This window comes from Cryptomeria japonica, chromosome 3, assembly GCF_030272615.1.
Source record: "Cryptomeria japonica chromosome 3, Sugi_1.0, whole genome shotgun sequence".
Classification (NCBI taxonomy): domain Eukaryota; kingdom Viridiplantae; phylum Streptophyta; class Pinopsida; order Cupressales; family Cupressaceae; genus Cryptomeria; species Cryptomeria japonica.
This window is the reverse complement of record NC_081407.1, coordinates 793,016,255-793,028,324: the sequence shown is the minus strand read 5'-3', so window position 1 is coordinate 793,028,324 and position 12,070 is coordinate 793,016,255. Positions and strand designations below refer to the sequence as shown.

Genomic DNA, 12,070 nt, shown 5'->3' with positions numbered 1-12,070 from the left:
ATTATATTAGATGCATCTTGGAACAAAATCCTTTATTAAAATCACTAATCTTTCTAAAGGGGCATACACGAGACGTGAACGAACTTTTCATGGGATTCCACCATGTTGAAGTGGAGTTTTAATTTGCTATTCTGGGGATAACGTAGATCGAAATATGATATAACATATACATAACAAAAGCGCGGATCTTCTTAACAAGTTTACCATCCACATACAGAGAGCTTGAATGATAAACTTCGGCACAAAATGTCAAAAGAATTACCATTAAAATGAGCGCAATAAATGCAATAAATCACAAGATATCATGTGTACCTAAAAGAGTGTATAAATCATAACAATTTTTTCATTCACACAAGAATTTGAATGATAAACTTATGCACAAAACGTAAAAAAATTGGCATTCGACTTATACCAAATACAAAAGCCATATATATAAGGTTTGAAAATTTCCCTTTGCACAATTGCTTATACTTAATACATAATTGCTTTAAAAACATGTAAGGTTTGAAAATCTCACTTTGCACAATTGCTTATACTTGTACAAAATTGCTTTAAACCAAGAGTTACATTAGAATTTTTAAAAAACACAAAAATAAGTCATTTTGTATTAAAAATAAATCCTTACAGAAATGATTAAAAAAATAGCTTATGCTCTAAATGCAGGTGATTCTATTTTTTAGACGAGGTCTACAAAACATTTTTTACACTTTCCACAAATAGAAATCACTCTGATGGCTATGCTAGCTGCTCAAGTGGCACAGTGATCTCTCGTTGGCCGAATTGTTTATTCAACCTGTACTCTAAATATTTTCACTGCCACCTGTCACTCAAATCATCATCATGCATATATCTCCTCCCATTCACGACCCTTTTTACAGGATTGCCATCATCATAATGTGACTTGCTGCTGTTCAAATTTCTAAACGTACTCTCATGATCCCTGAATCCATTTGTACCATCATGAGAACCAATATTTCTTTTCTTGGCTTGCCCACTGGCATCTTCTGGAAAACTTATCCGCGAAAAAACACTGCCCTTCTGCTTCTTATCCGCCCTTCCAGCAAAGCTTGGTTTAAATGTTTTGTTCATTTCAACGTCAGAAATGACCTGGGAATCTAATTTTCCATCTGTAGGGTACCGACCCTCCTTCATTTGAAAGTCATCCCTGTCAGCTTTTCTCTTTGTCTGAGACCTAGGAGATTGTGATGGTTCAGATTCTCGATGCCGTTCAGTACTCAATCCTCTGTCCTCCCTCACCAGTGTAGCTGTTGCCTGTGATGAAACTCTCTGCATGTACAACAAGCCTAATTCAAGAATATGCCTAAAGATGTCAATAAGAGCAATTTAATACTTGAAGAACCAATTGTGATGGTAAACTTGTAAAATGCGACCATGTACCCAATGGACTTCCATCAATGTTCACAACCACAATCTTAACAAATACAGTAAATGTTAAAAATAGCATACCAGTTTATGCTTTGGCAGCACCACATCACCACCATTGGCAGATATATCCCTTGCATGATCCCTGCAAAGACAATTTACAACATGCAATTTTTGTAACTTAGGACCCTTGATAATATGGGGTAAGGACCCCTCCCAGCAAAATGAACAGAGATAAATAGCAAGCAAATATGATTTGAACACAACCACTGAAATGCTCCAAAACATGCTACATTCTAAAACTGAATACACAGATATACTGTAAATAAAAAGCATTTCACAAGGACCATCTCAATGCAAATTTTGTCAGTCTAATTGATCACTCTGAAATTTGTCGGTTTTACTTTTTCCAGCAGTATTATATAAGTCAATTTTAAGTAATAAATGCATAGGTTTGCAGTAATAATGGTAGCATGTATGAGATTTAAGCCTATAACACAAACATTTCTTATTATACAAGGAGGAAACATTCACCTAATGTGCTACGCTAATATAGAAACTTTCATCTAATCCTTCAGACTATTTCTTGGTTGAAATTAGCATGTATTTCTTTGCAAATAGGCCAGTGAAACCCACAGAAAGTAATGAGTGTCAAAGAAACCTCTCAACAGGGAAAAGATATTACTTATCTTCAAATATCCCTTCCCAGCCAAAGTGTTGATTGCACAAAAAAGGACTAAATATTAAATTCTTCTTTGAGCAATGAAACATAAGTACCAGCAACAAGCATCCTACTCAGTCATGTGGCAAGTTCGCTCCATCCTTGGGAAAGCTAGTTCCATTCTTATACAGGCCATTGCTAAACAACATAAATATTATGTGCCCAAACAGATGAAATCGGTGATAATTTGTATGGGCACAGAACCACATATGCAATAATGCAGATGAAGACAAATCATATATAATTAAAACGTGCATCTAAAAGACTAAAACTACACCAGCCCTTTCAGCTGTTAAAATTACTTTAATAAAACTACCACAAAAGATAATAAAGCACAAGAAACATAAAGTAAATTTATATTGTAACAAAAGGCAGTTGACCTATACATTTACATGTTTAATGACTAGGAATCTTCAAGCCTTCATCTAATAGTCTAATACCATGGAGTCAGTACATTGTTAATTAGTACAAAAATGATGTTTGAGATTTGTTTTAATGGACCCATATAGTACCTTTTGAGCAGAATCATAGTTCTTATGTGCCACTAATTTTATTTTTAGAGCAGTTATTTGCAAATGATCTTGAAGATATCACAAAAATAACACTTGAAACATTGGCTCCTTCCACTTGCTGCTGATACAGGTAATCAAAGTTACCGAGTTGAGTTGATAACATGGTCTCATGGATAAACAATTTTGTTCAATAATCAAATCTTTTGAGTCTAGAACCATAGTGCTTAGATTTGTAATTTTTCAAATTGAACATAATGCAAAATCTTTTGCAACAAAAAGTGAAACTCAAATGCTATCTAATTGAGTAGTTTCTTATGTATAATCTAATTGTGATGACTCAAACTATGCTGATGAACTTCTCTAATAATATTATTTCACAATTGTAAACTCACATGTTTCAAATTTCACATATATGGATCATGCAATCTGAGGAGCTTCAAAACAGCTTCCATTTCCTTGTGAATAATCAAACCCTTAGTCTGCTTCTCAAGAAACATGGCCTTTTAAAATGCCTAATTTGCATTTGTCTGGGAAGATTGCTAATTCCCTCTGCACAAAATATTCCCTTCGGGAGATTGCTATTTGTGTGAAGATAAGTAAATTTCTTCTTTTGGAAGCAAAAACATAATCTCTGATTTATCTCTGGCACACCCACAATTTCATGTCTCATTTTTAATTAAATTTAATTTCATGGAAAATATGCTCAATCCAATATTTCCAGTGACTAAGGCAGGAGCTAACACAATAATTTGTTTAATATTTACTTCTCAAGCCCATGGAAATTTATACTTTCAAATAATATTAATTGGGAGCAGGTTTAATTATTAAATATATTTTATTATTTTATGATGATAGAAACCCAAAATGGGCCATGCGGTTTCTATTGAGGTGGTTGTAGCCCCTAGGGTTCAGGTGGCAGTCAATTATTGATTGGGAGATATTGTCCAATTTTGGTCAAGAATTTTGAAACGAACAACATGGTGAGATTCTTTGGAAGGAAAATGATGAAAATAATTTTATTTTTATTTTTTTTTTTAAGTGGCGTTTGGATTTGGTCCTCTATTTATTCATAAGCAAACTCACATTTCAAGATCTCTTGTCATCCTACTCACAGTTCTGCAATATTCTTCTGTGGATGAAAACCCATAGAGGGATTGTGGAAGAAACCCCATGAGTTGACAAAACCCCTTTAATTCAGAAGGGCATTCTCATCCAAGAAGTGCAAATGAGCTTGATAGGTAATCAAAGTACAACTAGTGGTGTGTGTGTGTGTGTGTTGTTTGCAAGATTTTGGAGTGTTGTTTGTTCTTAGTTTCTGTAGGTATTGTTGTTGCTGTTTGTAGTGGTTTTGTGTGATATTTCATGCATTTTCATCAAGTGGTTGTGTGTTGCTTGCAAGATTTTGGAGTGTTGTTTGTTCTTAGTTTCTGTAGGTATTGTTGTTGCTGTTTGTAGTGGTTTTGTGTGATATTTCATGCATTTTCATCAAGCCCAAATGCAGTGCTGCCGGTGAGATACCCAGTTTGTATATTTTCATTATGAGAAAGTTTTTAGTGCTGTTATTTCAGAAGTGTTGTAGCTGTTATGGAGCTTCCTCCTGTGATTTCTGGCATCAAGGATCAGTCCTAAGTTCTGTAGTTTCATTTTGCGCTTGTTGGATGAAATCTGGCAATGTATTGTTGCAATAATCACTGTTTTATGCACCCAATTTGTGCAGATGTTGCTGTTTAAGTTTTAAGTTTACTGTTGCTATTGCTGTTGGTATTTTGACTGTTATAACAAAATATAATCATGTGAAAATCAGAATCATATCCCAATATATGTATTCTAAACTAGCATTTTCTCTCTAACCCTATACAGTGAAAAATCCTGACATTATATTTTACAAAAGACTTTTACAAGAACAATATACCTGCTATTGTGTCGTTGCTCCTGTTCTCGCTTCTTCCTCAGATCAGCTTTTCTAGCTTCAAACTCCTCTCTACTCATTACACGTCCACCATCGTAAGTGTTCATACCATAATCAATATAATCCCTGAAATTAAAATAGCTGCTATCAGATGACTGAACATCTCTTCACTCCATTCATGTAGATGCTAAACTTCAAAAATATTTTAGACTACTTGATATGAAAAACATTTTACCTTTGAACAGGAGGAACAAAACCTTGCATATATCCTTGTGCTGCATACATATCAGATGGCACCATTGCTCCAAAAGATGTATCACAAGGACCTTGACCATAACCCATGAATGGGACAATGCTTCCAGCAGAAGCCATGTAACCATCCGCACCCCACTGTGTTGCCGGCCAGAAAGGATTATATGAAGTGGGAGCATAAGGCATTATAGAACCTTCAGCCCCAAAATCTTGAGCTCCTCTCCATTGGGTCTCATTTGCTGTACAGAAGGAATCTAACAAATATTAATTCCTAATAAAATCCTTGGTCCATAAGATTGGACCAAAAATAAATAAACAAATCATACGCATCAATACATAAATTTCAACTGCAAGAAATGGATAATTTTGTCTTACATGATGGTAGTTGCCGAGCTCGCTTCTTTTTCTTCTTCTTCACTGAAAGTGCAAAATCAAAAATTGTTAAGACATGAAGAATGAATAGTTAAAACCTAAGCATGTACCCAAACTTAGAATACACAATTAAAATAGTAGCTGTACCAGGCTCACTACCAGCAGGCTTCTGTTGAACTTCTTCACCAACCATCGGGGCACTTTCCTGTGACAAAAGCTCTTTTGTGCTCATTGACTCTGGTGTTTCCTCCAACTGTTCTGGAATTTTTGTTGACCGATTCCTTTCTGATGACTGCTGTGGCATATTGACAGGTGTTTTTTCACGGATATTTTCTTCTTTCAAATCTGGCACATCTGACTTTGCAGGCACTGTATGCACTTCTTTTGTGCATCCTGAAAGAGACGGTGATGGTAGTTTGGGCCTCGGGCAGCGAGCTGACTCCATATCTGTAACAGTAAGTAGCAGGCTCATTAGATAACCTCAAGTAAACTCACAGCTTCACCTTGTGTACACAAAAATCCTGACCGAATATACCTTGAACTTGTAGCCAGCTGCCAGCATTTTCTGCACTGCTAGTAGTGGTCTCCAAAATTCGGTTTATGGCATCACGAAGAGTCATATTTGGTAATAGATCATCTGCAAGGATGCTTGTTGCTCCACATATACACTTGGATTTTGATAAAATGTAGTCCCTAATGCCTGATCAAAATGTTAACTAAAAAACATTAGATAATGTTTATCAACATGTGCTACAGAAAACAGACATATACTACATAATTGCATGCCAAAAATAATACATTAGACCGAAGTACATGCAATTTTCTCTGTAGATTGTCATACATTTGTCACAGTAGCTTTTGAAGCAGCATTTGCTAGTGAGAACAGCATCCTTCATTACTTCTTTACATAATGGGCAATGTAATTCAGGTGGCAGATCACCAACAGAGCGACCAGATGGAAGCCCCTCAACTTCCTTCTCAAAAGCAGCTCTGCAAGGTCAGCCATTCTATTAGCGTTACATGAACTTGAAACTGCCATAGACATGTTCTTATGTAACGTGAAACTTATCAATGAAATTTAACTTTCCAGAGTCACCAGCTGAAAGATGTCTTACAATTCATGGCAATTTAGGATACTTGATTTTGAATACTTACTCATTGGGCCTCAGCACGGCAACTGCCCCACTTGGCAGTGCATAGGAGCCATCTGGGTTTGCAACCAGCATGGACTTTGGAATGCCTGTTGGAGGCTTCACCCTTTTAATGTCGAAATTGGGATCCCCATTTGTTGGGCAATGTTGGATGAAATGTCCTAGATAAATTTAAAAAACACAGATAAAAATCAAAAACTAGATCCAAATATACGTCAAATATTTGAAGACAAAGTTAATTGATGTTTACAAAAAAATAAGTAAAAAAATAAAAAATATTGTGGATCATACCTGGAACTTTACATCTATGACAGACATAGCCTTGTGGTGGTGTTTTCCGTTCCATTCCACGACCTGAGTGATTCACAAATATCTCTATAAGATTTGCTTTCTAGACCTAACAAACTTACACAAACCTCACTTTCTAGTAATTCTAACCAAATTTAACTTTAGAAGAATTTTCTCCAGGATGAGAATTTTTAGCCCTACAATATTCTAACATGCTGATCTTGAAAAACCCACAAAAATGTTAGAACACATCTGCATGGTTTGAAAGGGAATTTTAAAAATCTTTCTCATTTATGTTTTATGTTATCAGCACATGCTACCATTTGTTTAAACTACATATTTTTTTCGAAGGTGAACCTAGAACATAATTGAAAATAGAAGACTCCATAACATTAGTTTTAGTAACTTCAGTATTGTTCTGAGGTATCCTATGAATTACAAATCAGCTCTAATTGTTAGGGCTAAAATTCAAGCAACAGGAAATAAAGAACATTGCTTATAGCATGCACATATCAACACTGCATATAAATTTATAAAAGCATAGTCTATCTTTACAATCAAGTATTCGTAAATACTTCCACCTTCCAACCTTTTCTAAAAGCTGACTATGGTTTATGCTCCTCCCAGCGTGTTAAAATCATTATGCAACATTAAATGAGAGCATCTACTAATTGACTTACAAAATGCATGGTATAGTAGAACTGATCTACTAATGTTAAAAAAAAATTGACTTACAAAATGCATGGTATGATATTATTAAATTTAATTTAATATTACTTCAGTAATTATTTGTACAATACCCATAATGCCTTATTGAAAGTATTATGTTGAGTATGTACTAAACTTTGCTAAATATCCGATTCCATAAAGCTTGTCAAATCCAACACATCTAAGAAGCAGTCTTAATGAACTGACTGACCGCTACCAGTTATCAGGAGGAAGTCAGCCACCATTGTCCTACATCCTTACATTCATCCATGGAAATCAAATTCCATATGCAACAGAGAAGAAACTATAAAAGAACTGCCTTGGTTTTATTGGTACGTGAAATATATCAGAATTTGTCATTTTTTTAAAATAACCACTCATCACTTAAATGCCTGCCAAAAATGTTTCAAGCAGTCGGTAATTAAGCAAAGATTAGCATTTACAACTATAAAACCATGATTACATATCCAAACTTAACACTAACACATGAATGGTAACTACAGACCATATCCACTAAATTCTGGAAAGGATCAAATCCGCAATTAAAGAAATTCAAGTATACACACTAAACCAATTATAGATCTCATAGAGTCCTAGAATATTTACCAAATCCTCTTCCTGCTAGACCCCTTCCTCCTGAACCTCGACCATAACCCCTTCCAGCATAACTTTCCTGTGTTTGCCTGCAAAGATAGCTCAAAGTATAAGGAACGTGACTAAAGCTATTATGCATTATGTTTCCCACCTGAGCACAGCTTCAAGAACTCTGTCAGCTTAATCCAAGTTAAAGTGATGTAGGAGACTTTACAAAGGCAAGGATGACATATATTCCCAGCAAAATAATAAAAAGCTGACTCAGATGCCTCACCGCTGCCAATCTGATGCAGTTGAATCAACAAAAGCCCTAATCTTGCTGTCTTCATCAGCTTTATTTGGAATAATTGGTTGAGACTGTGTCTGAGTCTGTAACACTTGAGGCACCTCAGGTAGTGCATACAAATCATTCCCAAATTCATCCCATTCTGATTCTTCATCCGGCTGCAAAGTTTAAATTTAAGAGAATTAAAATTTAATCCTGGGTCTTATCTGCTAATCATGTTCTTATCACAAGTACAAAGGTCTGTGTATGCTTACAAATTTGAACTGAGATTGATCAGGTGTCAGAAAACCATTCTTAGATGGATAAACTTGATCTTTGGGAATTTCAATTTCTTTGGGCCTGCAAATAACAACATTTATATTGCTAATCTCAGGATAATTGCTTTTCAGACAACGCTTGTTTATCAAAAACCAGCATTATTGGATGCTGAGAAACAAAGTCCGAAATATCATGTATACAATATAAAATTGTTGGAGATCGGATTGCATTATGTTAATTAACTTGGAGCCCCCTTTAACATTGCAAAACCACAAATGACCTAAAGACTCAGAGGTAAAAGTCTGTACTCTTCTTTCTTCTCTGTCACAATTGGCATTCGAGGTCTTCCTGGAACTCGGCGCACTAAAACAGAAGTATTTTTGGGCACCAGCATTCCCTCATCAAGATACTCTGAAAAATTGAAACATGTGTAAACTACATCACAACCTAAACTAACCACTGGAATCGACATGCCTCTAAAGCTCTACCATTGGAATGGAGATTGATGCATTTAGGCTTTCTGAAGCTTACACACGTTAACATATAAAGCAAAATGAGGGATATATATGGGATACTTGCCATCCAAAACACCCACTTTAGCAACCTATTTTTGTAGGAACCATAATAAAGCCTACCAGCCCCAAGATTAAATATCTCAGAAACCAACTACCCCATGCTGAAGGCCATGACAGCCGACAGTCAACTTGTTCTATAAATGCTCAGCAACAATGTTGAGAATGGCAAGATATCCCATATACATTAAACCCAACAAAGAATTAGAAAATTATATACTATTTTGTATCTTGATCTTTATATTAAAATGTTTATAATCAAATAGCATATGCCAGAAAATCTAATTTTATTGCAACACATCAAATCTACGTTAACTGATCGTATTTTTTTTTCATTTTTGCCTGACATAATTTGGCTAAGCAAATTACATGAGAGCATTAACAAAAATCCCATCTGTCTGATATAATTTGTTGAGGCAAATTATATCATAACTCATACAGAACCTACTAGCACTAGTAATAAAAATATGTACCACAAAACCTATCATACTACTTTCCCTTCCTGTTTAATAATCTGTACAACGCACCCATAATTACTTAAAACAAAATTTTAAGCAAATAGGACGGACCTTCATTTGTTTGAGCGTTGGAGATCACGAGATCAAAATCAGTACCCCTTCCCAAATGCTTGGACTCAAAAATTTTCTCTTTCAAAATGGCAACAGATATAAATTGGCCTTCAATAGGAACAGAGTCATAATCTTTTGCACTTTTAAACTTATAATACACAGCCATGATTATAACTTTTTTTTTCTAACTTTTTTTTTGGTTGTGGATCTCTCTGCTCAAATAGTAAAAATCCAACAACAACAATAAAATTATTTTGTCTCGAGACAAAAAAAGAAAAATGAACGTTTCAAGGCCAAATCAATTGAGGCCTTCCAGAAAACAAAGAAAAATTTGATAGACAATACAACTTATTATCTTCTGATTGTCACAATAAATCAACGTCTTTCTTCTTCTCTTTCCTTTGTCTTCTTGTCGTGCCACTTCACTCTTCAAGTCCTGGTGCCACTTCTATCGAACCCGCGTCTCGGTGGATCAGACCCCAAATTAGGGCTTCTGATACTTGAAATAAAACAAACCCTAAATAGGGTTTCCAAAAGCTCTCAAATGAGGGCGTTTCTGAAGCTCCAAAAAAAATAAAAATGAACGCGCCGCCTCTTGGATGCTTCTAACCAGCCTCTACTTATTGCAGATGGGTGTCTGAAAATTTTGATTTGCACGCTCGAGAACAAAGAATAGGATCGATCTCTCAAGAACAAAGAATGGGATCGATCTCTCTAGAACAAAGAATAGGATCGATCTCCCGCCTGATATATTTCTCGATCCTTTTTTGGCTCTCTCTTTCTTCACCTTATCGATCTCAACCGGATTGCTGTGATTCCGAAGCCGATTTTAAAACAGAAAAAGAATCAAACCCACGATCAATCGGACCATCAAAAACACAGCATTAAATAAATTCCAAAGCTGCTCCTGAACCAATCAGCGTCCAACTGGGCGAATACAAGACCGCCGGAGGCCAAAAACTCTGCAAAAACCTTCAAATCGAGCCGCAAAAAATCAAAGCCACACCGGAACTCTCCCAGGGCAAACCGCAACGCAGGAATCTTCAAATTAGTCCGCCGAAAATACAAATCCGGGCCATGAATCCGCCAAATCCAAAACCCTAGACAGCCGTGTCTCCAGCCGAACTAGAAAACACTTTTCAATTTGCAGAAGATGTGATATTCTCTGCCCCTAATTCAAGAACTGCAGAGGCGTCGCCCGGGTTTATTATTAACCTCACAGGGATTCGATTACAACCCAGATATAGTTCGAACTCCAATGTTTTATACCCTAACTCGGGTTCGGGCCCTTGGTTACTTCCACGGATGGGATAAGGACACGTGGTTGAGAAGGTTTGTGGCGTTGACTGGCTAGTGCCGGCTGCCAGCTGGACAGGTGCGTCGTGTTGTCTAGATTCTTTAAATCATTCATTACCAGCTTGGTCGTTATCTTACAGTTTTTAGATGACACGTAGCGCCTTTTTTTATTAGAAAAGTAAATGTGCGTTTTTTTATGTTATGTTTTGATTGAAGATATTTGAATGATTGAGAATATGAAAGAACGGAAATGCATTTTGAATTTTTGTTTTCAAAATGCATTTCTACCTAGTTTTCACATATTTTGGTGAAAAACCTAAAAACTTTGGGCCCTAAGCATATTTTCTTCATGTTATGATAAATATGATTGTCTTAAAATATGTGTGACCATCATCTCGAGGTATTTGTTCTACTATTGCCCTCGTGTGCATCCACCTAGGCTTTTCATGTTGGGTACCTACCTTGCATTATTTTTACACACTTGTTTTTGTCCTTCCACCTTTTCCATTCCTAGGATTTAAATGGTAAAAGAATGTGCTCTTTGCCACTTTTAGGAAAAGCTTATCTAAAGAATATGGAAGAGTTATAATATGCTTTTTAATTATTGCTTTCATCGTGATGATGGATCATGTAGTATAATTCCAAATGTTGATGATGAAAAATTTTACACTATGCAATTAGAAATTAATATTGAATCATTGAGCTTTTTCTGGATTTGATTGTGTGTATCTTTTTTGCACCAACGTTTTGGATCACAATTTGTGATCCATTATCCACCAACGTTTTGGATCACACTTTGTGATCCATGATAATGGATCACAAAGTGTGATCCAAAACGTATGGATCACAAAGTGTGATCCAAAATGTTGGTGCAAAAAAGATACACACAATCAAATCCAGAAAAAGCTCACCGATTCCATTTGGATTGTAGAAATTTGATCAAATTAAGAAATGAATATTGTTAACATTATGGACTGTGGAAATTACATGACTTTAATGGAATAATTATGTCGAAGGTGTTTCTTATATGAATCACAACAAGTTAATTTGAATTGAAACATCTATAATCATGAATAATTTTTACCATTTATTTTTTGTCATTTTTCACCATCATTGATTTTGTTGTTACTACATGTTATAAGTTTAATTGGTGCTTCTACAAGTTTTACGTTGTTTTTTTAAGCCATATCGTTGTTTGA

General features: G+C 35.5%; 1 protein-coding gene across 4 annotated transcripts; it reads right to left on the bottom strand.

Moving 5' to 3' along the window:
• Positions 1 to 574: 574 nt before the first annotated feature.
• LOC131075887 (E3 ubiquitin ligase PQT3-like) lies at positions 575 to 10,819 on the bottom strand. 4 transcript variants are annotated; one of them, XM_058012823.2, is made up of 15 exons: positions 9,576 to 10,819; positions 8,743 to 8,845; positions 8,431 to 8,515; positions 8,165 to 8,334; positions 7,903 to 7,979; positions 6,592 to 6,654; positions 6,305 to 6,461; positions 5,991 to 6,139; positions 5,685 to 5,849; positions 5,297 to 5,596; positions 5,153 to 5,194; positions 4,761 to 5,016; positions 4,529 to 4,651; positions 1,468 to 1,528; positions 575 to 1,304 (listed from the first exon to the last, which is right to left on the bottom strand). In XM_058012823.2, exons 1-15 carry the CDS (start codon positions 9,739 to 9,741, stop codon positions 1,254 to 1,256), a joined length of 1,968 nt encoding a protein of 655 aa, XP_057868806.1. In that variant the 5' UTR covers positions 9,742 to 10,819; the 3' UTR covers positions 575 to 1,253. The 4 variants fall into 4 exon arrangements, with proteins under 4 accessions (XP_057868806.1, XP_057868803.1, XP_057868805.1 ...); XM_058012820.2 differs by having other exon boundaries at positions 575 to 1,287; XM_058012822.2 differs by having other exon boundaries at positions 575 to 1,287; positions 4,529 to 4,597.
• Between the last annotated feature and the right edge of the window lie 1,251 nt (positions 10,820 to 12,070).